The 24,472-nt window shown below is 47.3% G+C and overlaps 10 protein-coding genes across 14 annotated transcripts; 5 read left to right on the top strand and 5 right to left on the bottom strand.

Moving 5' to 3' along the window:
- Positions 1 to 269: 269 nt before the first annotated feature.
- BDBG_01904 (uncharacterized protein) lies at positions 270 to 1,997 on the top strand (the record flags this gene model as incomplete). Its single annotated transcript, XM_002627187.1, has 1 exon — positions 270 to 1,997. One exon carries the CDS (start codon positions 270 to 272, stop codon positions 1,995 to 1,997), a length of 1,728 nt encoding a protein of 575 aa, XP_002627233.1.
- A 353-nt stretch (positions 1,998 to 2,350) lies between these two features.
- Positions 2,351 to 6,948, bottom strand: BDBG_01903 (uncharacterized protein). Its single transcript, XM_031720538.1, has 2 exons — positions 2,993 to 6,948; positions 2,351 to 2,938 (listed from the first exon to the last, which is right to left on the bottom strand). The coding sequence occupies exon 1, from the start codon at positions 4,486 to 4,488 to the stop codon at positions 3,034 to 3,036; it is 1,455 nt and encodes a 484-aa protein (XP_031576755.1). The 5' UTR covers positions 4,489 to 6,948; the 3' UTR covers positions 2,351 to 2,938; positions 2,993 to 3,033.
- Positions 4,404 to 6,968, top strand: BDBG_01902 (tripeptidyl peptidase; the record flags this gene model as incomplete). Its single annotated transcript, XM_002627185.2, has 5 exons — positions 4,404 to 4,616; positions 4,755 to 4,785; positions 4,964 to 5,128; positions 5,185 to 6,824; positions 6,882 to 6,968. Exons 1-5 carry the CDS (start codon positions 4,548 to 4,550, stop codon positions 6,966 to 6,968), a joined length of 1,992 nt encoding a protein of 663 aa, XP_002627231.2. The 5' UTR covers positions 4,404 to 4,547.
- Positions 6,969 to 7,424: 456 nt separating this feature from the next.
- On the bottom strand, positions 7,425 to 9,650 carry BDBG_01901. Of its 2 annotated transcripts, none has more exons than XM_002627184.2 (4): positions 9,482 to 9,650; positions 9,259 to 9,391; positions 8,036 to 9,167; positions 7,425 to 7,969 (listed from the first exon to the last, which is right to left on the bottom strand). In XM_002627184.2, the coding sequence occupies exons 1-4, from the start codon at positions 9,603 to 9,605 to the stop codon at positions 7,862 to 7,864; spliced, it is 1,497 nt and encodes a 498-aa protein (XP_002627230.2). In that variant the 5' UTR covers positions 9,606 to 9,650; the 3' UTR covers positions 7,425 to 7,861. The 2 variants fall into 2 exon arrangements, with proteins under 2 accessions (XP_002627230.2, XP_031576754.1); XM_031720537.1 differs by having other exon boundaries at positions 9,259 to 9,388.
- An 806-nt stretch (positions 9,651 to 10,456) lies between these two features.
- Positions 10,457 to 13,245, top strand: BDBG_01900 (MFS multidrug transporter). Its single transcript, XM_031720536.1, has 3 exons — positions 10,457 to 11,038; positions 11,185 to 11,571; positions 11,632 to 13,245. Exons 1-3 carry the CDS (start codon positions 10,778 to 10,780, stop codon positions 12,625 to 12,627), a joined length of 1,644 nt encoding a protein of 547 aa, XP_031576753.1. The 5' UTR covers positions 10,457 to 10,777; the 3' UTR covers positions 12,628 to 13,245.
- Positions 12,581 to 17,598, bottom strand: BDBG_01899. Of its 3 annotated transcripts, none has more exons than XM_031720534.1 (7): positions 15,643 to 17,598; positions 15,370 to 15,507; positions 14,839 to 15,305; positions 14,619 to 14,747; positions 14,328 to 14,537; positions 14,026 to 14,229; positions 13,045 to 13,951 (listed from the first exon to the last, which is right to left on the bottom strand). In XM_031720534.1, exons 3-7 carry the CDS (start codon positions 15,140 to 15,142, stop codon positions 13,893 to 13,895), a joined length of 906 nt encoding a protein of 301 aa, XP_031576751.1. In that variant the 5' UTR covers positions 15,143 to 15,305; positions 15,370 to 15,507; positions 15,643 to 17,598; the 3' UTR covers positions 13,045 to 13,892. The 3 variants fall into 3 exon arrangements, with proteins under 3 accessions (XP_031576750.1, XP_031576751.1, XP_031576752.1); XM_031720535.1 differs by having other exon boundaries at positions 13,320 to 13,951; positions 15,370 to 15,836; positions 15,893 to 17,591; XM_031720533.1 differs by having other exon boundaries at positions 12,581 to 13,951; positions 15,370 to 17,598.
- Positions 15,395 to 18,383, top strand: BDBG_01898 (tripeptidyl peptidase). The gene is made up of 3 exons (XM_002627181.2): positions 15,395 to 15,846; positions 15,903 to 17,928; positions 18,015 to 18,383. The coding sequence occupies exons 1-2, from the start codon at positions 15,633 to 15,635 to the stop codon at positions 17,606 to 17,608; spliced, it is 1,920 nt and encodes a 639-aa protein (XP_002627227.1). The 5' UTR covers positions 15,395 to 15,632; the 3' UTR covers positions 17,609 to 17,928; positions 18,015 to 18,383.
- Positions 17,791 to 19,025, bottom strand: BDBG_01897 (the record flags this gene model as incomplete). Of its 2 annotated transcripts, none has more annotated exons than XM_031720531.1 (3): positions 17,791 to 18,293; positions 18,347 to 18,729; positions 18,793 to 18,865. In XM_031720531.1, the coding sequence occupies 2 exons, from the start codon at positions 18,863 to 18,865 to the stop codon at positions 18,347 to 18,349; spliced, it is 456 nt and encodes a 151-aa protein (XP_031576748.1). In that variant the 3' UTR covers positions 17,791 to 18,293. The 2 variants fall into 2 exon arrangements, with proteins under 2 accessions (XP_031576748.1, XP_031576749.1); XM_031720532.1 differs by having other exon boundaries at positions 18,018 to 18,293; positions 18,347 to 18,687; positions 18,793 to 19,025.
- Positions 18,640 to 21,186, top strand: BDBG_01896 (uncharacterized protein). The gene is made up of 7 exons (XM_031720530.1): positions 18,640 to 19,060; positions 19,141 to 19,869; positions 19,940 to 20,062; positions 20,115 to 20,239; positions 20,322 to 20,406; positions 20,508 to 20,711; positions 20,846 to 21,186. The coding sequence occupies exons 2-7, from the start codon at positions 19,614 to 19,616 to the stop codon at positions 20,932 to 20,934; spliced, it is 882 nt and encodes a 293-aa protein (XP_031576747.1). The 5' UTR covers positions 18,640 to 19,060; positions 19,141 to 19,613; the 3' UTR covers positions 20,935 to 21,186.
- On the bottom strand, positions 20,892 to 24,367 carry BDBG_01895 (uncharacterized protein). Its single transcript, XM_002627178.2, has 8 exons — positions 23,739 to 24,367; positions 23,399 to 23,645; positions 23,105 to 23,310; positions 22,853 to 23,022; positions 22,600 to 22,790; positions 22,221 to 22,529; positions 22,011 to 22,151; positions 20,892 to 21,942 (listed from the first exon to the last, which is right to left on the bottom strand). Exons 1-8 carry the CDS (start codon positions 24,090 to 24,092, stop codon positions 21,287 to 21,289), a joined length of 2,274 nt encoding a protein of 757 aa, XP_002627224.1. The 5' UTR covers positions 24,093 to 24,367; the 3' UTR covers positions 20,892 to 21,286.
- Between the last annotated feature and the right edge of the window lie 105 nt (positions 24,368 to 24,472).

Here is a 24,472-nt window from a genome sequence, read left to right as displayed (position 1 = left end):
GTTACATTTGCATGCATGCTGCAAGTTATATTCCGGCAAGATTTGGGTCGACGCACTCTCGTATCATCACCGAATATGGCTGTTCGTATTGTGCTTCTTTGTCGCTGAGAGCAATTTCGAAATATTCAATTTCCCACCCCCCTCCACGAGAAGCACGGCTGACAAGCCAACCCAATCCAAGAGCTTGCGCATGTTGCTCAGTTTAACATTCGAATCCGGAATGTTACCTGTTGGGCTCTATTATATATTATTGACTGCGACTCGCTGCCATGCTGCCCTCTCCCAGTCTCTCTAACACTCGCGACACAGGACAGATGACGTCCAGAGGAATTCATAGACATACACCTCCGCTCCTCACCTCGAAGTCGCTGGAGGGTTTGGAGAAAGTCATTCCTCTACGAGGGTTCTCGCCCAGCAATCCAAGCTGCAGGAGTTGGAAGTTCGATAAACCCTTACCAGACCTTCCACGCCCCACTTCTAGTGTCTACAGCCCTGACGATGAAGCCGCCGGGGTGATTGAGAGCCATTTACCCCCCTGTCCTCGGAATACCTTGATGCCTGAGCCGCCTCCGCGTGCGCCATCAAGAGCTCACAGCCTGGGTTCGTCAGAGCACTACCACAAGGCGACCCGTGAACCTCCGGTGGATGAGGATGTACATCTACGGATACCGAAGAAGTCGTTATCTCTCCAGCCCTGTGGGTATCAGTCAGCGCCGAACCTACTTCTCGAGGCGGCCACTCGCGCGTCACTTAGGGCACCCACTGGCCCATACCACCCACATTACGGGTGGTCGTGGGGTCTGAAATCGAAGTCTCGCTCCAACTCGACTCACGCACTGCACGGTGGTTCCACGACTGGCGATCTAGTCCATCCTATTTCAAATACAACTATTGAGAGTGTCGGCCCAATGCTACTATTTCCCGCTTTAGACTATCATCGGTGTGGCAGGGACGAAAGCCGTGAGTCGTCGTTGGCAGTGGTGGATGACAGTGGGTCAGAGATGTGCCGCTGCGAAGTCCTTAGCGAGCCTGTGCGGCCTCGACGGTACTCAGAGGAAGCTGCCTCTGACATTTACATAGAACACCCGCGGAAAATGGGACTGTCTTCTACCGGCCAGCTTCCCGCTACCAACGTTGCACGAGGCGCCACCATCACATCAGTGCCAGAAATCGAAGTTCAACCCCAATACGGAAATCGTACAGAACTATACTCTTTCTCCTCTGACAGCAGCGTATCGGACCACAACTTGAATATTACCCCCACTCCCAATAATACCCCAACAGTCTCAACATTTGATCGCCGGAGAACCAAGCAACTCGCTGTCCCGATCTCCGACTACCAGCGCTACGGGCCGAAAGCGTGGAAAACGAAAAGTAACCGCAGGCCCAGTACCATGTTCAAGCGTAAGATGATGAAACCAAAAGTCAAACGTCCTTCTCCTCAGCTCCCACCATTGCCGCCGTCCCCCATACCCCTACGGCAATACTATCAGCAAAGCCACCGTTACTCCCAGCCTCAATCGCAATCACAAGGCCAATCCCAATTTTTCTCGAGCCCCTTAACCCTTCTCCCCCGCCGTATGAAAACATTTCTTTCCAAAGCCTTTCATGTCCGAAATAACAGCACGCCTGTTAGACCCTTACGACCTCCTCGACCTCCATCCCCTTCGCCGATGAGGTATTTCCTACCTCTTCCCCCGCCTCCGCCGCCCCCGCCTACAAAGGAACAGGAGGATGAACAACAACAGCAACTGGATAAACAACAGCTGGAGCAGGAGCAGCAACAGCAAGGTCAGCAGGAGAAAGAACGGGAGAGTCGACGGAGTCTGCGGGGCGGAAGCTTGTTTCGAAGGAGTATGGCAATGACGAGGGAACGGTTGGGATTAGGGCTATCAAGTCCAGACATGCGGAAGATGGCATTGAAGGATCGAATCGTGATTGTTGGGCCTACTGATCCGGCTGCAATGGCTGATGAGAGGGCGGGTGAGTGGGTCTGAGACGTACGTGTCTCTGTGAAGCTGTACACTACGTTTTCGGTTGGAGATACCCTGTCAGGATGGTGTTCGGATCTGTTACATCATCACTCTGTTGCAAGTTGGAGTTGTTCATTACAGCGTGCTTCAGTCTTTCACTTCATGCTCGTTTGAGTATTTTTCTCTTTATGTTGCTACTCATGTCAAACTTCTCACTGGGCCTGGGAAGTCGGACTGGTGCAAACTACATTCTCACGCTATCCTATTCGCCCGTCGCCACTATGGGATACACCGATTTTTCTTTGTTTGGGCTTGGATCGTCTCTACGTGATATACTTGGCTTATGATATCATGTTACCTCTGTTATTTTCTTTTCCCGTTTATATAGATAGTCAGAATGACGGCATCGCGTTAGAGAGACAATTATAATGGATAATATGATCGTTTATTGATAATGTCACTAGTGAAAATGAACTGTGCCACCGCGAGGGCGCATGAAAGTAACTAACTCAGACATCCCTGACGGTTTCTTAACAACATGGAATTCACAGGAGGTAACACATGGAAACAGACAGCTCCTTGGGACAGGTACCAAGCAAGCCAGCAAATGAGACAAAGAGATCCATGGATATAGCATTAGGATTTTACACACGATATGAACACTTGGAGTAATGCATAAAAGGAACTGAAACTAGACAGCACGTCTGACTCGCAGAATGACAAGAATTTATCCCATGTTTGTAATATGGCATTCATTAACTATCTTTTCTCAAGCCTACCAGCAAAGTAGTATAAATTAGGGCCATCGAACTATAATTTTTATAGGCCTTTATATGGCACGCTTGAGAATCGGCCGCGACAGCCATGCTGTCGGAGAGACGCGGAATATGGTGGCATGAATTTGGGAAAGTGGATGGAGCTCTGTCTGCTAAATTTCGTATTACCTGGATACAGGCCGCCGGTATCTAACAGATTAAATTTTAGACTAGGATCGTGCGGTGATGTGAGGCTGGACGTACCCCTATTTAAATGCAAAATACAATTCCCAGCTCCAAAGCTATCATTGGCCAGAAGGCCCGGGCGCAGGGTCATATTGTGTATGGGTTTTCTTTTTCTTATTATTCTCTCTCTCCTCCTCCGAATCTGTGTCGTCATCCTCATCAATTGTGCCTAGGGCAAAGTAGTCCCCTTGTTTGGGCTCAGGCCACACCGCTTGGGAGGTAGTCTGATCGGCTGTGGCCACCTTGGCACGCAACTGACGTCTAGAAGCCTTCCACACCCAGAAAGACAGAACCAAAGCGTTTATGGCAATTATGCATGCCATAGAAGCGGACCAAGAAACGCTGGCTCCGGACAACAGCATGCCAGTAATAATGTTGGTCCAGCCCAGGATTAGCGTGAGTCGTCCAAGCCATATGTGTGAGTACGAGGCCCAGTGCCGACGGCGAATGCGAACGAAGACCCGATGATGCTGCCAGCCCAGCAGGCCCTGGATGAAGAGGTACGAACCTAGAGATACACCGATCCATTGGTGAACGGTGTTTATGTGGTGGTTCATCAAGAGTCCGATGATTATACCGGACCAAGCGAACAGAGAGGCTACCAGCTGGATGAACCAGTGATATTTGAAAGCCTTAGAGGACCCAGATCGCATTGCTATTGTACCAAGGGGGAACAAGATGAAGAACGCAACAAACATCACAAAACCGTGTATAGAAGATATAGGGTTGTCTCTGATCGACGATATCATACCGCCTGCGCTTAAAGGGCTGTCCGACGTCCCCAGTCGGGGCATCCCTGTTCTAATCGGGGGCAATGATGGAGGGGTTTTGGCAGTGCTAGCTGATCGAGCCATATCCACGTAGAAATTTCCCCAACCACCGTTTCCAGCATGGTGTTTATGCATATCCAGATGGACATCGTATGAGTATACCGGGATATCTTGTTTATCGTTCCACGCCCAAATCCACGGCTGTGAAGAGGCTTGAGCGGAGATCGGAGCACCTGGCCATTTTTCACATGAATAGCACACGAGGGCGATTTTCGCAGTAGTCATCGCACGGCTACCCTGCATCCACGATGCTTGGAGCACGCGAAGATCCGCTCCGCCCATCTGGTTCTGAGAAACCAACTGCGGCTGTGTGTGGCCATCCACCGTGCGGATACTGACGATGGGGCCATGCTGGTCGGAAGGGATCCCGTAGATGATAAACATTAATGATCCTCTCATGGACGATCCAGTACCTATGGCAGTCCATCCCAGTGCAGACGTTCGAGGAATTTCCATCGTTAGGTACATGTCGTGATGGAGCGAAGATCTATTGTAATGCATCGCAACGCCCATGCAAAAGTCAACGCTAGATGGCCCATGTTCATTGTGGCCGAATCGACAATATTGAACAGGCTCTGAGACAGTAAAGGTGGTGATAAACAAAATGAGGGCGTAAATCGATACGAGAAGATATCTACCAAGGATGGCCATTTTAGCTAGGAAGTATCCCGCTGGCGAAGTCATGAAAGAGAGAGAGGCGCGAACGTGTCCGGGAGGTAAATGGAGTCATATCTAGGTATCCCATGGCCCAAGAAGAAAGCTGCAAAGTCAAGACATCGCCAACTAGGAATGTTACACCTGTTCGAGGCCAAGTAAGAGTACTGTAATTTTTTGCCCGGAATGGCAAGGCGTGGCTGTCTTTAGTTTGGTAACTATCGATGAAACCGTTAACTAACTTAACTATTATTGGTGAGCACAGTGATATGCAGTGTCAGCAACTACGGCACTAGCGCATCGAGCATGACATGCGGACCATTCAATGTCAGCATCATGGAACGGTTTTGATATAATGGGCAGGGCTAAATTAAGGAAAGTAGTTATGATGTATGAAATTGAGTTTATATTTTTGATATCTCTGTCTGAGAGTTGACAAATCGAATGATCATGATTCCTAGAGTTCTTCAAAGAATTGTCTTTTCTTTTTTTCTTTTCAATTTAGGTATAGGATCACTACTCTTAGAGACACGATATGTGCTGAAGAGCTCGGTGGACTTGCCGACAGGCTGGTCGCGAAAATCGTCAGTCTCAGGGGATCGAGTCATTAGAGTAAGCATTGGGCTCAAGCAGCATGGATGGGAAACATTGGAGCAGCATCTAATGGAAAGTATGTTTTGTGTTGTTATCCATCGATTTTGCTAGTATGTGTTAAAATAAACGTAGTCTCTGATCCATCCCACCCCCGATATGGCAAGTACCTTTCTTCAACTGAGGTCAATCGGTTAGTTAGAGTGGCGCCGACGTCCTCTAATCTGGTAACTGCCTGGCTCCAAGAAGCTAGTTCCTTACCGTCAAATTTGACGGTTTCCGCCTCTGAAGACTTGATCTCATTTAATGCACCGATCGGGGTTGTTGAACGGTTGTTCAGGGCAAATTATGCGGAGTATCAAAACGAGAATGGATTCACCATGATACGATCCTTGACATGGTCAATACCTGCCGGCCTAGTCGATCACATCGATGTTGTCGAACCCACCAACTCGTTTTTCATACCACGCGGGCAATCTAGATATGGGGGCCTACCCCCGCCGGATTGGGAAAGAGAACATCGTATACCAACTTATGAGGAACTGGTGGAAGAGGATGTCTTAGAGCGCGGCCATCTCGGCATCCCTCTAGCCCATGAGCTATCCCAGGCGCCCACTGTCAAGGAAGCATGCAATCGACTAGCGATCTCAATAGTATGCCTAAGCGTGCTTTACGGCACATGGGGTTATCCGCAGAAGGCGTTCGCTAAAAATAGTATCGCATTAGTGAATTTCCTGGGCGAAGTCAACAATAGGTCCGACATCGAGCTATTCCTCAACCGTTATAATCCATCCGCCGCCAAAGCGAATGCAGCGTACCAATTCACGACGGAGATCATAGCAGATGGAGATGATCAACAAACACCCAATACTCCAGAGCAGAATAATGCTAATAAAGGGTTCGAAGGTGCTTTGGACGCACAGACTATCCTTGGTCTCAGTTGGCCGGTTCCGATGACGACATATAATGTAGGCTCGAAGCCCCCATTTCGACCTGTCGAGGACCATCAAGAAAACACCAATGAACCATACCTGGCGTGGCTCCAGTACATGCAAACTAAAGAGACATTACCTCACGTTATCTCTATCTCATATGCTGATACCGAGCGATCCGTCCCCCCAGAGTACGCAAGGAGAGTCTGTAGGGAGTTCGCCAAACTGGGAGCCCGCGGCGTCTCGATCCTTGTTGCTAGTGGGGACTGGGGGGTCGGAAAAAGTGAGCGGTGCGTAATGGATAACGGCAGAGGCAAGCAAAGGCGTTTTGCGCCCTCTTTCCCGTCCAGCTGCCCCTATGTTACTAGCGTAGGAGCTACGCGACTAGTGGGTTCCGAGATCGTAGGGTTCGATGGTCGCGGAGATTTTGCCAGCGGCGGTGGCTTCAGTGAACTTTTCGAACGGCCACGATATCAGGCCATGGCGGTTGAAAATTACCTGGAGGCTCTTGGAAATGAACATCAAGGCCTTTTCAATCGGAGGGGACGCGGATATCCTGATATTGCCGCACTAGGTTATCACTTCTCTGTCCTTTGGAATGGTCAAGCGCATCTCCAGGACGGAACAAGTGCTTCAGCTCCAACAGTTTCTGCCATAATCGCACTGGTCAATGATGCCTTGCTTGACAATGGGCACCCACCGCTAGGCTTCTTGAATCCTTGGCTCTATTCTGAAGCCCGTGATGCATTTACTGACATCACCTGGGGATCTAATAGAGGGTGCAACACTAGTGGATTCCCTGCTTTGGCTGGATGGGATCCAGCAACAGGACTAGGTACTCCTGTGAGTGAATTGAATCCTGAGGGAATGTTTCTCTTAAGCAAAGTTAACATATTATAGTGGTTCCCGAAGTTGAAAGATTTGGCGATAAAAGCAAAGTTTCGCGCAGATGAGCCGTGGTACATGCAAGGAGTACATACAGCATAGCATGGTAGGGAGGAGGTTGGCGAGAGTTTATGTTGCAGGAAGCATCACGTGACTAGACTAGAGGCCAGCTTTGGATCGTCCAATTAAAGTTGAACCTAAGATGACCTTTTTCCTTTTCCCTTCAGTCACATGACATGTGGCAGCTTGACGCCGAGTCGGGAACAACTTAATTCCGGCCATGACGCCTAAACCGCGAGTATCTCACATTCGTCTACAAGGCGAGCGGATTTGACGACAATTTTAGGATTGAGATCAATCCTACAAAGATCAAGTTTACCAGAGAGCTGAAAATCGTCAGAGGCATTGTCAGTATTCCATGTGAACTATGATGGCATGCCGCGCGCTCTGAAAGTTGTATGTATCTTGGTTATCAGCAGCTACATCTCAAACACACCAGCTCCTGATGTTGTCTAGTTTCACAACAATGAAGAAGCTGGGTATGTCAACAACAGGGTCCATGACTTGAATCACATTCACTGTGAAATCAGGGCTTATTACAGCCTCAAGCAATCTGGCATATGTGACAGGGGCTATATGCCACAGTTTTATGAATACATATTACTCTTGCGCCCAACTGCCATTGCCTCATCTGAATGTCTTTCAACACAACACTGGCCTCTCAAGTGCAATTTTGATGGAATATCTGCCAAACCCTCTTATAATGAACTGCATTACTTATAGCAAAGAGCAAATGACCAAGACAGTCAAAGACATTCAACAGATACATTCAGCTTTGGTTGAGCACATATACTTCAATGAAGCAAGCTCTCCACCTTCCACACATAATACTCCGTACAAACGCTCAAATCCATCCAAATCAACGAAAATGGACTGCAACGGGGCAGTCATACGCAAAAAGAGCTGGCTCTTATTGAGCTGCCTTGGTGAGAGCTCTATAGCCCCAACATCTGTAAGAATAAACAAACAGAAATAGACTGATCTGGCCGGCGAAGCCCGCTCGCTCTAGCTAGTTCCGTCAGGAGAGTGAAAGTTTCAGGTACCTAGAGTTTAATTAATTCGTGTTCATCAGGACTCCGGGAGAGTGGGCCATGAAGCTGTCCACCTACCGTACTCTGAAGTCGAGACAAGTCCTGCATGAGGACTGGAGTTAGGCCACTCTCGAACAGCAGGTCTCGGACAACTGTATGGGCGGATGCTCTCGTGTCATTGCGCGAGGGGTTGGCTGTCGACCCCGGAATATCAGGCTCTTTGTGAGGAGGCATCCAAAGTCTATTATTTATCGACGAAGGGGATGGAGAGGCACGACGATGCGGATGAATTGGCACTTCCATGATTACATTTGCTCGACTCCGCACTTCCTCCTGAAATAATTCTTCTGCAGCTCGTGTAACTACGTCGTGATAGCCAGCTGCTTCTCTCTTACTCCAAGCCCGGGAACTTCTGTGTACTTGGTGCAAGAACCTGCCGAGCCGTCGAGTCCGGGAATGGAACTGTTCAGAAGCAAGCAGGGAGTCTTTTGGAAACTGCCCTACGTAGTATTCCGCAACCACATCATCCAGGGACTCATAACCCTCTTCTTCGATGACCGAGAGTATCCTCTCCAGTCGCCGTTCGCTAGTTTCATAGGATGTTCTCCTTCGTTTATTTCTGCAACTATTCCTTCTTATACCCGAAGCCTCTCCAACCCTTGCCATCATCTCTTGTGAAAAGGATTGAAGGGATTTATCGAGATCATCTGAGCGATAGATTTCTGTGGGGAATTGATGTTCCTCAAGAGTTTCTGTGTCTTCGCTTTGGAAGATCCCACCCTTCAAATCGGGTAGCGGCGAAGTGTCTGCTGCTGCTAGCTGGAAGCCAGGTTGCTGGGAGTGACATCGATCAGAATACAATGATGGCTGCCCTTTGTCTAAAGAGTGCACTGGAATCAGTGGTGGGTTGGGCTGCGTGTTCAGCATAGCTAGTCCAAAAGTGGAAGAACACCCGCTGTTGCGCCTCCGCCGATGGATATCTCGCATCGCTGGCTCTGCGTGGTCATCTCCCATGGTATCTAGTAGGGGATCAGGAATTTTTGCAGTTTCTGAAGTAGTATGAGATACACGGCTTTGCATCGAGGTCTCTTGGAAGAACCTCGGCTCCCATGACGAATCAATGTTGATTAGGTCGTCGACCATTTCTTTCTCCATGAGTTCGGGCCCTAGTCTATCTGAAATGCTTTCTATTTCTTCAAAGAAATCAAGCCTATGAACCATTCGTCAGCACCATTATTCCCCTTTTTGGGCTCCTTTGGATGACAATTTAAATTCCCCCTCTCGGACCCGAGGCTACTTACTTCATTGGGTCGACCTCATTGTGAGCCGGACTCTGTGGTTGTTGTCGCTCCCGTGACGAAGCGCTCGTTTCTGTTTGGTTTGGATGAATATTATCATGAGTGTGTGTCTTGCTTGCGCATTTTCGCTTTGCTGCTGATTTTATTAGTTGCTCGAGACCTATATACTATACATCGCAGAACCATTCTCGACCGTTTTGAAAAGAGGAAAAAGGGAGAACAATACCCTCTCGATGCCGTCGTTGAGCCAGTCTATTCTTTTCTCTTCGAATTTCTTTTTGACTGCGTTCAATAGGTAGCATTAGCGGCGGCAGCTCGCTTTTGCTCTTTGGTTTAGAATTTTCGAACATGATTATACTTTGCCCCTTGCCATTCTTGGTTACCGTATAATATCTCCAGGGCTGGCTCCCGACTACGTTTTTTTATTCTTACCTTCATTCTAATTGCGCAAACTTTTATAAATGGCATGGAAGGCCTCTCGAAGCCAGGCAGCCAACCACAGCCTTTGGACTCAGGAAATCGAATAACTACACCGCACATCCCTATCGATGCGAGCCGAGTGTTGGACATATGCAAAACCCCCATATTTTAGACCCGCGCAAACTAGGTACGGTCGATGGATAGCTGATATATGGTGGGATCTCAGCCCAAAGCAATACTACCCTGATGGGGCCAAGTTGAACGTCAAGACGATAATGAAGAAGATAATATCCAGCAGGTTTTCAGCCTTCGGAACGGAAAGTATTTTCAATGTTGCTCCTAGCAGCTCGTTTCTGTAGGTCCTGTCTGGAACGACCAGCTTCTAATCCATGAAGGGCTTGGTAATTCATATGGACCTGGTTTCAAAAGCATTCATCATGTTTGTCAAATATAGAAATGATTTGAAAGCTCGTATTCGATTAGTGCACTTATTGTAACACGACCCCCAACTGTACAACCACTGATCATTCAGCTACATATTTATCTGGTGTTTGGACAACTACATATTATAAATCGGGGGCGAGCGGAGTGGAATTTAGTCATATACAGGGCAAATCATAGGCTAATAAGTTGGAAGCCACAATTATTGCAACGAGAATCTTAGTAGTATCTCATTCATCTTGTTGATTCTTCAGCTGATTCTAAAGCTAGGCATATTATATAGTTCGTGGCATCCAGTCAGAAAGTCTAACTTACGCTACTAACTACTCTGCTAAAGAATAAGCGCCGAATTTTCAGCCTTGTAGAGCTGAACCTTGGAACCAATCTCTCAATGAGCAAAGCTTACTTCTGCATGAGCCTGTACAGTACATTGCAACCACGCAGCCCAAGGTGTTTGAAATGAATATTAACTGCGTTGTGGTGTGCGATTCAGGAAGTTTATAATATCAGCAATTTCTAGGTCAACAACCCACTGAATTACAGGAATTAACTATAAGCGGGAGCCAGCAGACACAATGCTTACAAAACGTCAGTAGTCCATGCCGGTTACACAATTTGTTCAGCGCTCTGCAGCGGGCTACTATGATGCTCATTGTTGAACATGAATGCTGCGAATGTTGCTGCCTTTATCAACCAGATGATATATGACAAACTTTTCCGCCTGTTAACAGCTCACCTCACCTCACCCAACCAAGTTCTTTCGAAAAAAAAAAAATTAAAAAAATTAAAAAAAATGGCCCCCTCAAATCCCCCGAAGGGCGACGTCGAGAAATCGGTGACTGCAGTACAGGAGTCTAGAAGTGAAGATAAAGAGGCCGAGGAGAATCAGACAAATTCCCAATGGGACCAAGATGAACTGCTGGTAATAGCCACTGGTTTTCTTTTCTTTATTTTTTTATTTTTTATTTTTTCGATTTCCGCGCCTATGCTTTGTATCTGGAGCTGCCCATTGACAGATTCGATCGAATATCTCCTCACTACATTGCTAATCTGAGCTGCCTGTATTAGGTAGACTGGGATGGCCCTGATGATCCGAAAAATCCACTCAATTGGAGCCGGTTCAGGAAATGGGCGGTTGCTTTATTAACGTCCCTTGGGGGTCTTGTTACACTGATGAGTGGTGCGATGCTCGCTCCGGCCCTAGATGCCATCGCAAAGGATCTCAATACCAGCCCTGGCACAACGAACATGTGTCTATCCATTTTTGTGCTGGCATTTGCCTTTGGCCCCATGGTCTTAGCTCCTATGACAGAAATATTTGGCCGCCGCAAGGTATGGATCCTTTGTTCAACATGGTATGTCCTATGGAACGGTGTCTGTGGATTTGCAAACTCCCAGGGTTTGATGTTGTCCGCAAGGCTTCTGGCAGGATTGGGAGCGAGTGCAGAGTTTGCTGTGAGTAAACTAATTCCCCATCTTCCTTTTGGACTACTTCACTGCTTATAATGTTGCAAGGTCACGAATCCGGTTTTAGGTGATACTTGGAGACCAGAGGAGCGGGGAAGGTCCTTTGCCATAGCAACATTTATCCCTCTTCTTGGACCCGCCATAGGTCCAATTTTGGGGGGCGTGATCACTAACTCAGTCGGTTGGCGATGGTTGTTCTGGGTTTTATCCATATTTGATGCAATCCTCACAGTTGCTGCGTTCTGGATTTTTCCGGAATGTTATGAGCAGCTCCTTCTTCACCGAAAGGCGATGAAATTACGCAAGGAAACTGGGAGAGAATATCATACCCGATGGGACATCCACAACCAACCGCTCACCCAGAAACTGAAGCGTAGTGTGGCAAGGCCAGTATGGATGTTGGCCACCCAGCCAATCATCCAACTTGTGAGCCTTTTCCTTGCTTACAATTTTGGCACTCTTTACTTTGTCCTGACCAGCTTTGCCTCTATCTGGATAACCCAATACCACCAGTCTGTTTCTGCCTCCGGGTTGCATTATATTGCTCTCGTCATCGGCTCAACTATTGGTGCCCAACTTGGGGCAGCTCTCACTGATCGCCTGTGGGCATATCTGAAAAAACGAGCAGGGGGCGAAACGGCGCCGGAGTACCGGATTCCCCTGATGATTCCCGGCTCTATTGTCATCCCTATCAGCTTGTTCTGGTATGGGTGGACGGCAGAAACGAAGCAGAAATGGATTGTAGTCGACGTCGCTATTGCAATGTTCAACTTCGGGGTTATCATGAGTACACACTCACAACAGCAGTACGTCATGGAGGCATATCGGGGTTATGTGGCATCGGCTTCAGCGGCCAGCCAGTTTCTACGAAGCATTTTTGCATTTGCGTTTCCATTGTTCGCGCCAGCGCTTTTCGCTCGGCTGGGGTACGGCTGGGGTCATAGTGTATTGGCTTTCATTTTTCTGGGCCTGGGAATTCCGTCCCCGTTTATTCTGTGGAAGTTTGGTGCGAAATTACGCGCAAAGGGCAAGCCAATGCCGTAGTTAAGTGGTGCTGGAGGATGCCTGAAGCCATTAAGCTACGGGGGAGCGGGAAGATATAGCGAAACGAAAAGGATGAGGATAATCTCCAAGCAAAGAAATATGCCTAGCATGAGCCATAAGTGCCATGAGCTCAGATATAATATTGTGTTCAAGTTATGCCCCATTTCCAGCCGTTTACTGTTAAACGTGGAACCTGAATGGAAAATGGTTACATGACAACCGGAAGATTGGTAGCCGAAAGTGCCATCGATTGAGCGATGACATATAGTCACAAGCCTGAGACCCTAGAAATAATCACAATCACTACTTCCCGTCTATTCGGAGTACTAAGTACTGTATCTATTAGTCCTCTACCCCTGACTTCTCAGCATGTACCATCACTCAAACGACTGCACTGCAACTTGAGTCTAGACTCCGCTGCAGTCAATCCTTCATTTCATTGAAGAAATATTTGACCCATTCTTGATCGTGTCTTTCCTAAAGGCTCTCAGGGATATATGTGCCTGTCTGGGAGATTCAGCCATGATTGGGAGTAGGGGCGGTTCCGTCTTGGTGTGGCTCAGATTTCCGGCGATAGAAATGTATTTTACGCAACTCATGCCGTTCCGGCAAAAAGTCTCGATACCGTGTTGTGAAAAAAGGCTTGTCCGTGGACTCTGCGAAAAAAAAAAAAAAAAATCCGGAATTGGGGAGAGTATATTTTATATATTTTTTATTTTTTATTCCGGTTAAGACTTGGGTTGAGCCATCATCGCTGCTCCCAAAGGAGATATTGCAACGCAGATTTGTATGAGAATGGACAAGCACCTGATGGCGCTCAACCTGATATCCCCCATCGTGCAAGGGGAATCTTAGTGGCAGTTCTTAGACTACAGAAGCAGAATGAATGGACTCAAGTGGTTCTAAACTGTGGCACTGAAACCCATGACAAAATGCTCAGAAGGCTTTGGTGGGTGCACCGTATAAATAGGACGACGATAGTCAATTAGTATCGGATTTAGGTTAAGAGCTTTTAATTGGTACCTCTATTGCTTTCTTCAAAGCGGCTGTCAATACTTGGCGTGCTGAAAGAACTCTTGTGTCAACCTATTGAGAAATACTAGAAAAAGGTGTCGTTACCGTCGCTCTTCATGTGAATACTTAGGGAACATAGCTATATCAACGTTTAAGCAACAGAAGAAATATGTGGATTTCACCACAGGGCTCGCCAAAGTAAGACATATTTGCCAGGGTTTTGCTTCGCTTTCTCCCTTGTAGTTGATCAGTTAATTATGCTCACTAAGTGCACCAATTCTGTCACCTTCACCGGTTGGATATGCCACACCTAGAAAGAATGTGAGTATTAGTACTTGGTACTCCGGATCTTTAAAAAGGCTACAAATATCCAATTTAGCTTACCAAGAGTAGGATGAACGAGCCAACCCGGCTTCATCATATCAACAGATCTAGCTTTCGTCCACTGATCCAACTTCTGCCAATTAACGCATTGATGGGATGTAGCATTGGCAACCGGGATGCGGCTGCTGTCACGCCATTCGAACGTGATCAATCCAATATCGCCATGGCACATGGCAGATTGGCGGAGGAAGTCGATACAATGTTCTAAAGAATATTTGAGAAAACAAAAAAAAAAAAAAAAAAAAAAAAAACGTTTGAATCTGCAGTGCGCAAAAGTGAACTATGCGATCAGGAGAACTTACCATTATGGAGCCTGTTCATTTCAATATCGCTTGCAGACAAACCCGCGAAGTAGTAGTCAGGGTACATATACTGGTGGATACGTTTCAGGCAGTGGAGTTCATGATACACATTTAGGGTGCCGATGTAGCCATCACCCTCAGGGATGCGGACCGTGATATCCTCTCGATCATAGTGCTTGATGTATTCCGGTTCCACCATAATGTTTTCATCTACGTAAGATAGTCAGTTACTGATGCCTTTATATGATTTCACCTTGAAATAAGTATTCTCGCCAAGTATAGGGGCCTTACCATCAAGCAAATCATGCCACGCTTTGTCTAATTCCGCGCTCGGTTTCCCCGAGAAAGACCCTTTTTCCGTGATCCGATCCTCCAGGCTAAATCTAGTGTCTCTCCATTCTACCATCTTCGCTGCCGGGGCTTCCGAACAATTAGCCCTTTAACCAATTTGATAAGGAAGAAGGTGGAAGTCGATAAGTTTAGTAAGAGGAGAAGCGGAGCAGACACTTACAAAAGGGCATTCCAGCTGCTCGGAACTGATTTGTATTATTCCTTTCCCACACGGCCATCAAACTCGCAATATACAGAGTAAAGAGCAAGATGTGAAAAATAATGAGGAAGCGACCATTTTTCCACACAGATCGTCGTGCAGCAAACGTATGATACTGTATTTCTTCGAGAAGTCCATCTTCTGATCCCTTTTCTTCTGATGGGCTTCTCGGAGAAGAACCAGGAGTTTCAGGGACTTTGTAAGCGTATTGGTTTCTACTTTTGTACCACTGAGACAGTCGACCTCTGGCAAAAAACGCCATCATAATAAGACAAAATGAAAGCTATGTCAATGTTCAGGAGACTCCCCCTTGTTCAGAGGATGTGTAGGAGAGGTGGAATAGTGAGCATAATTGGGGATGCTGATAATCAAAAGATCACTTTCAACAAAGCAAATTTTCAGAGGTTCGGACAGAGAGATGGATACCACTGCGAATTCATTAGTAAGGGTGACAATCTTGCCAAGAGTGTAGGAATAGAGATATTTTGTCACCTTGTTGATGACCCTCGGTCATGACCTCAGCCCTGTCATCAACAGCTGCAATGTCATCACAGAAATCATGCCACAAAGACATTATACGACAGTGACATTGAACCAGGTTTACTGTCCTGGCAGCAGGTCCATTTTGAGCTTCTTGCTCTTAGCATGGGACACGGAGTTTGAACAAGACTGGAAAGAAATGGTGGCTGCATTCCTTTATCGGCTGGCAGCTGGGAAGGAATCGGGGTGGATGGCCATACTTCTACCTAAACAAAATGCACTTACGTTGGCTATATTTGATCTTTGGGGTGGGAATTTCGGCAGTAAACTCTTCAACAACCAGTCCCGCTTCCTATTCTTTGAAGGAATCTCATCCAGCACCGTCCAAATGGATTCGCGAAGGCACAGCACCTCCGTCTATGAATATCTCGCTTCAAATAGGTCTTGTGCAAGGTCGTTTAGCTGAGCTGGAAAATAGGCTTCAAGAAGGTCAGGCGTCTGGTATCTTTAACTTTTCTGGTATAGATTTGCTAACATTTCTCTAGTTTCCAACCCGCGCCACAAGAGATACGGTCAGTTTCTGACTAGATTTGAAGTAGCCAGGCTACTTCGACCGCATCGAGATGCCGTAGACCGTACGCAAGCGTGGCTTGAAGAGCATGGTATTTCGACTGGTCGTCACAATTTTAACGCGGCCGGAGACTGGCTTGCGGTGACTGTATCTATTGCGGAAGCGGAGCGCCTTCTTGATACCAAATATCATATATACAGATACGGGCATCAAACAGCCGCTCGGGCAATGGAGTGGTCAGTACCCCAATACCTACACGACGCGATCGACACCATTCAACCAACAACCTCCTTAATGCGCATCCCAGGCCAAGTCAAAGCACGTCAGAATGAAGACCACGAGATCACGAACATTAACCAACAAGCAGAGGACGCCGCATTGGGTATCGGAACGGATGTCGACTTGAATAATATCCCACCGGATTTGACCCCTCAACAAGCATGTAACGCCAGCGCTGTAACGTCCCTTTGCCTTCGTACGCTGTATGGCACCCTGTACTACAGGGCGGACTCTCAACGAGGGACAAAAATGGCGCTGGTCAATTATTTGGGAGAGTTCAACAACAGATCAGATGTTTCTCATTTTCTCAAAATATATAGACCAGACGCTGTTTCTGGCGCAGAGAGCTTCGAAGACATCAGCATAAATGGTGGGATCAACCAGCAGAGTCTTGTAACGCCAGAGCAATACGCCCGCGGCGCTGGGAGGGAAGGCAATCTTGACGCTGAAGTTATGCTCGGCATTGCCCACCCAATCCCTCTTACTATATATTCAGTTGGTAAATCCGAGCCACCGTTTATCCCGGACTCATTCACTCCCACCAACACTAACGAGCCGTTCTTGGTATGGCTGAACTGGATTCTTGACCAGCCTGATTCGGAACTTCCCAGCGTGGTTTCCACTTCGTATGGGGACATCGAACATACTGTTCCAATTTCATATGCTCGACGAGTGTGCAACGGTTTTGCCCAGCTGGGTGCACGCGGGGTATCTGTTATAATGGGTTCAGGAGATTATGGTGTTGGTCATCCGGGTCACTGTTATTCGAATGACGGCCTCACTACTCCCGAGTTCCTTGTAAGCTTTCCAGATTCCTGTCCGTGGGTCACATCTGTCGGTGCTACAAAAGGCATCCAGCCAGAAGTTGTTGCAGTGAACAGCCGTAATGGATTCTCATCAGGCGGAGGCTTCAGTAATTACTTTCCGCGTCCGGATTACCAAGCCAATAACCCCAATAGCATTGCTCGGTATCTTTCAAAGATTAACAACCTCCATTCTGGCATGTTCAATCCATATGGACGTGCAATCCCCGATGTTTCCGCGCAGGGGTATCGCTTTGTGACGATTTGGAACGGAGAGACAAAACTCATTGATGGCACATCAGCTTCTGCTCCAACATTCGCTGCCATTGTAGCTTTGGTCAATGATGCATTGGCAGCGGAGAAAAAGCCACCACTGGGATTTTTAAACCCATGGCTATACATGGAGGGATTCAAAGCATTTCAGGATGTCACTCAAGGTACAAATGGAGGCTGCAATACAACAGGCTTTCCAGCTCTGCAAGGGTGGGATGCAGCCTCCGGATGGGGTACACCATTGTTTCCAAAGTTCAGGGAGATAGCGTTGAAGAGAAAATCGAGAGAGACTCGGCCGTGGTATATCCGGTGGTGGTTCTGGTAATGTGTAGAATAATTCGATCTTGAGTTCCATTCAAGGGGGGTTCAAGGATCGCGTATTAGTCAGCATAATTTAATATGTTGGCGGATTTCAACCTCCTCTTCGCTCGTCTCTTTTAGTTACTCTGTACTCCGTACTCCGTACTGATGATATCTTATTATCCTCATTTTTTCTATGAGTTTTTAGCCACTTCTATTGTATTTGACTGCTTATCTTAATATGCATGCTAAGGATGGCATTTGAACTAGTGCTAACAAACTGTTGATTATTGCCCGAGTGCGTCTAGCCAGCGTGATGTGATGCGCGCAGTGCATGCTACTAACGTGAGGCGTTGTTGAATTCATTTGTTCTACATAAAGCGTTTTCAATGAAAAACCGAATAGAACTTGATAATGAATGAGTGATTTAGGTCCGAAAACTTCCAGTCTCCTCTAACTATCCCAAAACTATATCAACAACTCAACAATATAATATCCCATAGCTGCAACACTTATTTGAAAACCCCGGAAAGAAATAACATCCTGCGATTCTTATGTAAAGAAAAGAAACAAAGAGGGCTGCCATATCGCTGTTGATCGGTCCCGTGCCTCTTCCTCCAATTCCCCTACCCAAATTCTTCTCTCCGGAGAGCTGATACCGTCCCCGAAGGGATGGCGGCGATACGGCAGTGATTGCCCTTCTTCAGGATCTTTCGATAATTAGACATACTGGACGAAGATTTGCACTTTTGATTGCACTTACCTAGTCAACCACGTACATGGTGGCAGCATCGGCGTCGGAGCGCTTGTCAACCACATACATGGTGGCAGCATCGGCGTCGGAGCGCTTGTCAACCACATACATGGTGGCAGCATCGGCGTCGGAGCGCTTGTCAACCACATACATGGTGGCAGCATCGGCGTCAGAACGCTTGTCAACCACGTACATAGTGGCAGCATCGGCATCAGAGCGCTTGTCGACCACATACATAGTGGCGGCATCGGCGTCAGAGCGCTTGTCAACCACATACATGGTGGCAGCATCGGCGTCAGAGCGCTTGTCAACCACGTACATAGTGGCAGCATCGGCGTCAGAGCGCTTGTCTACCATGTTCAGGACCGGCAAATTAGCTTCCGAACGGGTGTCTATGTTTTTGAAGTTGTTACTCCTCTGTGGAGGTGCAGTGGCCATTGAGATATAGATCTCACCTGGGGAAGATGGTGCTCCAGCGACTATAGTCACAAGAAGAGCCGCAATCGGCAAAATATTCTGGAGCTGCATTTTGTTTTTTGCCTGTTGACTCCTCTAGAAACCGACACTGTTCAAGATTCGAATGGAATTTCAAGTTGCAGATCTTGGGTAGAGAAAACTAATATTGAACTATATTCGTGTTGTGGATTTCAAGGCCAGGTTAACATATATTTATGCAGCAGAGTTGTCGGATGCGCATTCTGTGATTTTGGTAACTGAGTACAGGTATGTCATACCACAGGGTGTTGGTCACCTCGATTCGGTCAACATTGGAAATATCAGGCCTAATGCAATGGAGTTTCCAGCTGAATGATGCAGTCATGAGGTGTGACACATCCTTGGAAAACTTTCTTGACCGTGCATAACTATCAATGACATCCCCAGCTGTGATATTTACGCACCACTCCTGTCCTTTTAACGTTCCTCAAAATGACTGTCATAGAAATCGTATTATTTGACTGGTCAAAGGCTGCTGCTATGCGTAACCACTTGAAGGCCCTCAGCGAGAGGGCCGTCAACACCTTGTCAAAAGCAATTGCCCTGTGGGTTTTGTCTCTTGGTCAGAGCACCACAAAGCTCACTTGAAAGAGATGCCAATAGAAAAGACTGTCATCCAGCGGAAGCAAGTCAAGTTAGACTCATGTCCGAAACTCCTAATAGTCACACGCTTCGATGTTCCGTCCAATGTTTCCTTGGTCCTCTTCTACCCCTTAATTCTTAATTTCTCTTGCCCGAGAAAATTTCTCTACCACGAGCCCTTTTTGTCCTTTAAATAACAATGGAGTGTAGGGAACAGAAACATTCGAACGACGATTCATCATTGCCTTCTTCCACAGAGAGTGCAGACACAACGGATACATTGCTCGAGAAGCCCCTAGCCCGCTATCATGAAAACACCCTACCATTTTGGCGGGAACATATTAAAACTGTCCTTGCAACTGGTACAGCTTTTTTCTTCCTTGCCGCCTTCAGTGCAATCGTTTTTGAGAATAATATAAAGCTACAGAGAAAACTGCAAAGTAGCTTAATATACTGTTAGTATCTAAACGGATTCCACGTCTAAATTCCTTGATATTTGTCTTCATCTGCTAATTTTGATGCTAGCGCCCGCAAACGAGGCATTGAAATGGAACGTAGTTGAATGGGAACATGATGATGGTGCCCATGGAGATTATGTGGGTGAACCACGACCTGTGCTTGAGAGAGCTTGGAGGGATATTTTTGATAGTGGGTTCTCCCGGCCCAGTATCGAACCTGAGGAATAATAACATTATCAAAGTTATGAATGTCAGGTTATCAAAGCACGATCTAGTCTCAGTAGGGCGGCTCGAGGATGCTGTGGAATTGCCAGATGGTTCTGGGTTTGCTGGGACGCTCAATGTCTTTCACGAACTCCACTGCATTGTAAGTCTTCTACCCATATGCTACACCCCGAAGCATAAAAGTGGCGACGACAACGAGTGGTTTACTGAGGAAGTGACGTTAGTGGTGGCTCTACAAATACGTTCATAAAGATCACTATTTCGAGGGTGCCACTCCCCATGAACAAGCGATTATGAAACTGCATTCTCGTGAGTATCCAAGTGCCAAAAAAGGAAATATGCCAATTGAAAAAGAAAAACGTGGCAGAAACAGCTAATACACCAACGCGTTATCACAACCTTTTCCCCAGACCATTGCCTAAATTATTTACGCAAAACGGCCATGTGCCACAGCGACGTGGGCATCATCACGTACAACTGGAAGCAGGGCACCCTGAAACCAAAGGCTACCGCAACGACCCATCAATGCGCAGACTGGAACCACATAACCGAATGGGCAAGCTCCAGGTCCTTCAATATGACGACTCCGGGATATATTGTAAATCCCACTTTAGGTTCGTGACCGCCTTTTCTGCTGCATTCTCTGTTTCCCCAATACAACATTTCTGCGTCACAGTTTTTATCCTCCTTTCAGTGGCTGCTTGTTTCAAAGAGATATGTATTAACTAACCGTTATGCTGGGTGACAGGGCCTATATTCAAAGAAGGCGAGGAACAGGGATTGGCCGTGGGCATGCCAGAGCACGACGTGGACGTAGATGTTGATGCCATTGGTTAGTGATGGGACGGTATCATCACGGTTGTTTATATTAGAAGTTCTTTTTTTGTTCCATTTTCTGTTAATCCAATCAGATGCGATCACAGCTGGTGTTGATAGGTAACGAGTAGCCCTTAGCCACGGTCAACCCTCCTGTATACCAAATATGTATGTATGTACTTTTCTTTACGAGATTTAGATAACTTGCATATTTTCAAACCAAGCACTTTTTAGTGAGAGCCATATATATATATTACCCAGTAGTTTAAGCCACCACACAAGCAGAAAGCATGACTTCGTAACGTCCATTCTATTCTATTTCTAAAGTATTGATTGGCTTGACCCAATCGGCGGGGAAAAGAAAAAAATACTATCAACACCTCCCAGCAGGACACCCAACCCTCGTCCCCAACCCCTCCCCTCCAAGCCCTAACACCGAAAGCATCGCATTGATCGTGCCCCCAATCCCTTCACCAGCCATAAACCCCGCCGCAACCGCGTACCCAAAGGCCTCAAAACCCACTGGCGCCTTCAATTGCCAAGCAGCCGCCACCAGCGCCCCGATCAGCATGGCAATCCCATACTGCGGCGACGGCAGCGTGAACGCCATGGCTAGGATCATGACGTTGGGGTGGTACACGCGCATTCGCTCCCATTTCCCCACCCACAGGCCGTGTCGGATGATTACCATCAGGACGCCGATGGTGGCCATTATGATGGAGAAGATGAGGGAGGTGCGGGGGATGGGTAGGATGGGTTCTGTGGCGGCTACGGCTACGGCGCGCCAGGCGGCGACGGAGGGGGAGGAGAATTCGCAGGAGTTAGAGGGGGTGGTTGAATTGCTGGTTGAGGAGGGGGAGGTTGCGAGGTTGTTCTCTGTGGATAGGATGCATGGGTAGGCGGTTGCGAACATGAGGAATATGGATGGTGCGAAGAAGGTCGCGAAGAGGGTACCTATTAGTTGTGTTGCGTACTGGAGTTTGGGCGATGTGCCTAGGAGGTATCCGACTCGGAAGTCGCCCATGAGATCTGTAGGAATTGTTCAGTGGTTGAACATTTACAAAAGAAATAGACGGGCATGTTATGTCTGAACATACCGCAAGCTTGGCTCCCGCCAATATTTGTTAGAGCACCACCTAAGAGATTCAGGCGTTGTGAGTTCTGTATGGTTTGATCCCGCGTTGTGCTGCTCAAGGTAACTTGAGACACTTTGGAAAGAATACCAAGAGGCGTGGTGTCTATTGTAGATGTATGTTAGGCTTCTGTCTAGTAATTTTCCGTGTCATTAAGGAGCCCATTGAACTCACCAGTTGCTCCAGTTGCCTGGATTGCCATGAGGGACAATATGAATGCCAGGAAAAGAGCCAACAGTGACTCCGTAACCTTCATGCCAAACTGGTACTTCAGGGCGGGACAGGCAATGGCGATAATGGCAATTAGGCCTGGTAGCCACATCCATACTTTGACACTATCTTTTGAAGGACCAATGTCCTCGTCTTTTTCCATCATTAGGGTATACTGATGGTGATCTCCTCGCAGCCTGGAAAGGATGTCTGCCATTGCTCGGGTGGAATCTCGAGCAATAATCCAAAACACACGCCATTGACACGCAAGTTCTACGGAAACATCCCTAATTAGCGGACAATACTGTAGATACCATGTTCGCTGTGTGGCCTTCATACGCACCAGCAAGCGCCACTGCAGCCATCGTAACCACACCTGGCCATAATAACCAATATCGAGGGCTTGGGTGAGAAGCTGTTGCAAAGTCCTTCGACAAGGACGCATAGGACATCAAGCCGGACCATTTCGCATCCGTGGACGCCGGTTCTCCAAAAGCCATTCCATGGCCGACTAAATACGGGCCAATGATACCCCTATTTCTCGGTTAGTAACGTAATTTTGGAGGAGATTCCACGTTCTTTAAATGCTAACTTACCACGCGAGAACTGAGCCGGCAGTAAAAGAAGCAGCAACATTGATTCCCACGAGCATTCCAGAGCCGATGAATGCAGGCGTCCATTCAACAATCCAACCCCAGCTTTCCATAGACATGGCCCACTCGACAAGAATTCCGCTATTAACTAGCCAAGTAAATGGATGCCAATCCTAGAAGGATATCGTGAGTGAGCCGAGACCTTTCCTAAAAGCAGAAAGAATGAATAAACTAAGAAAAACTGTCAGATCTTACCCACAGAACCCCGATGGCATACTGGGATGCAACACGCAGAATCACTGCGAATATAAAAGCGTAGAGCAAAGCAGCAAGTTTCTGCTGGGCCATAGATGCACCGCTAGCGGCTTGATGCATGCTACGAATAGTGATAGCAGTAGCGGATGAGGATGGAAAGATAAGATTAAGCTCCCGGGCCACCTGGACCAGGAAGAAGTTTCGTACTAGAGAAAAATAATAACAACAATAAGTCCCACGAGACTTAATTGCCAAATAAGGAGAGTCATAGAAGTTGGATTAGTTAACACGTACATGGCGCAACGGACAGGAGGCCAAAGTAGCCCCCAACAGCGGTCAGTGTCGTAATTCGAAAAAAATCTTTAGCTGGGACGGAAAGAAGTCCTAGCTGATACAGCGCGGGAATAGCAGATACGAAGACATTAGACAGACCCCCCGCCGCCGTGGCAGCGGTTTGGACAATGTTGTTCTCATGGGGCCCGAAGTTGTGCTCGCCAGTGTACTTTGTCCATGATTTCAGGACGGCAAAGCCCACAATTGACTAGATAATATAAATACGGGGCCCTTTAGATATATTGGCTTGAATTGAGTACTTGTGTACTTGCAAGAACTGGTGAATAGGTTAGTTACTCACGCCGAAAATGTTGGCCGAGGTGGTCCAGCCTGCTTTGAGACCTAGGTAGATATTGGAAGCGTTCACCAACGCCCCGCAGAGACATCCAATGAGTAATGCACGGAACGTGAAAACCGGGTTCGAATCACGATGCATGTCTGGGAATGGGGCGAATTTATCTTCGGCGAGATCTCCTCCATCCGAAACTATCGTGTCCCCCTCTAGCGAGTTTTCTCCGGTCGACTGCACATCCTCTTCTTCTCCATCTTCATCGTCTATGTAGAGGCCCTGCCAAGAGAGATCCTGAAGTTCAGTCTCCCTTACATCGTTTGGCAAGGCTGAATAGCGCGGGCTCGACGTAGAAGTTTGACGCATGACGGAATAAAGATAGAAACAATGATATGTAGTTACCACGACATCGTCCTCAGCCCGCCCCAAAAATGAGAACTTGGGGATATATCACTATTTGAGTGTTTTCTCTAAATACAACTAGCTGCAAGCTGGACCCCGCATCCATTTGATACTCTGTCAAGAGCATGTCCTTGCCACTCCGCGGTAGCACAATGACCCAAAGCCTCAAAGGACAGTTATGTTTGGATGCTTCCCCTTTGTTTCTGGGCGGATTATTGTTTCGCCGATGTCAGCCCCCCGATTGTCAGAAAGTTGCTGACACTGCATTGGAATATTCGATGATGAGTACAGAGTAACTACATACAGTACGGTGACTATATTTAGTTCTAACTAGTTGGTCATAT

The sequence above is a fragment of the Blastomyces gilchristii genome, assembly GCF_000003855.2.
Source record: "Blastomyces gilchristii SLH14081 genomic scaffold supercont1.3, whole genome shotgun sequence".
In the NCBI taxonomy this organism is placed as follows: domain Eukaryota; kingdom Fungi; phylum Ascomycota; class Eurotiomycetes; order Onygenales; family Ajellomycetaceae; genus Blastomyces; species Blastomyces gilchristii.
The sequence above is the reverse complement of the archived record's forward strand: the minus strand, read 5'-3'. Positions and strand labels throughout refer to the sequence as shown.

Bases quoted from the DNA above. Each gene is read 5' to 3' on its own strand.
- BDBG_01899 (XM_031720533.1), bottom strand. From the start codon at position 15,142: ATGATGGCGTTTTTTGCCAGAGGTCGACTGTCTCAGTGGTACAAAAGT. The intron at 14,748-14,838 runs GTAAGTGTCTGC...ATTGTTCGGAAG, and splicing joins AGCAGCTGGAATGCCCTTTT to CCCCGGCAGCGAAGATGGTA. The intron at 14,230-14,327 runs GTAAGTTCTCCT...AATATTCTTTAG, and splicing joins AATGAACAGGCTCCATAATG to AACATTGTATCGACTTCCTC.
- BDBG_01903 (XM_031720538.1), bottom strand. From the start codon at position 4,488: ATGACTTCGCCAGCGGGATACTTCCTAGCTAAAATGGCCATCCTTGGT.
- BDBG_01901 (XM_002627184.2), bottom strand. From the start codon at position 9,605: ATGTTCGAAAATTCTAAACCAAAGAGCAAAAGCGAGCTGCCGCCGCTA. The intron at 9,392-9,481 runs GTATTGTTCTCC...TAATAAAATCAG, and splicing joins TCAACGACGGCATCGAGAGG to CAGCAAAGCGAAAATGCGCA. The intron at 7,970-8,035 runs GTAGGTGGACAG...ATTAAACTCTAG, and splicing joins TGTCTCGACTTCAGAGTACG to GTACCTGAAACTTTCACTCT.
- BDBG_01896 (XM_031720530.1), top strand. From the start codon at position 19,614: ATGGAGTGTAGGGAACAGAAACATTCGAACGACGATTCATCATTGCCT. The intron at 20,063-20,114 runs GTGGGTTCTCCC...ACATTATCAAAG, and splicing joins TTGGAGGGATATTTTTGATA to TTATGAATGTCAGGTTATCA. The intron at 20,240-20,321 runs GTAAGTCTTCTA...AAGTGACGTTAG, and splicing joins TTCACGAACTCCACTGCATT to TGGTGGCTCTACAAATACGT.
- BDBG_01900 (XM_031720536.1), top strand. From the start codon at position 10,778: ATGAATGCTGCGAATGTTGCTGCCTTTATCAACCAGATGATATATGAC. The intron at 11,039-11,184 runs GTAATAGCCACT...TGCCTGTATTAG, and splicing joins GGGACCAAGATGAACTGCTG to GTAGACTGGGATGGCCCTGA. The intron at 11,572-11,631 runs GTGAGTAAACTA...TAATGTTGCAAG, and splicing joins GAGCGAGTGCAGAGTTTGCT to GTCACGAATCCGGTTTTAGG.
- BDBG_01898 (XM_002627181.2), top strand. From the start codon at position 15,633: ATGCACTTACGTTGGCTATATTTGATCTTTGGGGTGGGAATTTCGGCA. The intron at 15,847-15,902 runs GTCAGGCGTCTG...ACATTTCTCTAG, and splicing joins GGAAAATAGGCTTCAAGAAG to TTTCCAACCCGCGCCACAAG.
- BDBG_01895 (XM_002627178.2), bottom strand. From the start codon at position 24,092: ATGCGTCAAACTTCTACGTCGAGCCCGCGCTATTCAGCCTTGCCAAAC. The intron at 23,023-23,104 runs GTAAGATCTGAC...ATATCCTTCTAG, and splicing joins ATGCCATCGGGGTTCTGTGG to GATTGGCATCCATTTACTTG. The intron at 22,791-22,852 runs GTAAGTTAGCAT...ACCGAGAAATAG, and splicing joins GCCGGCTCAGTTCTCGCGTG to GGGTATCATTGGCCCGTATT.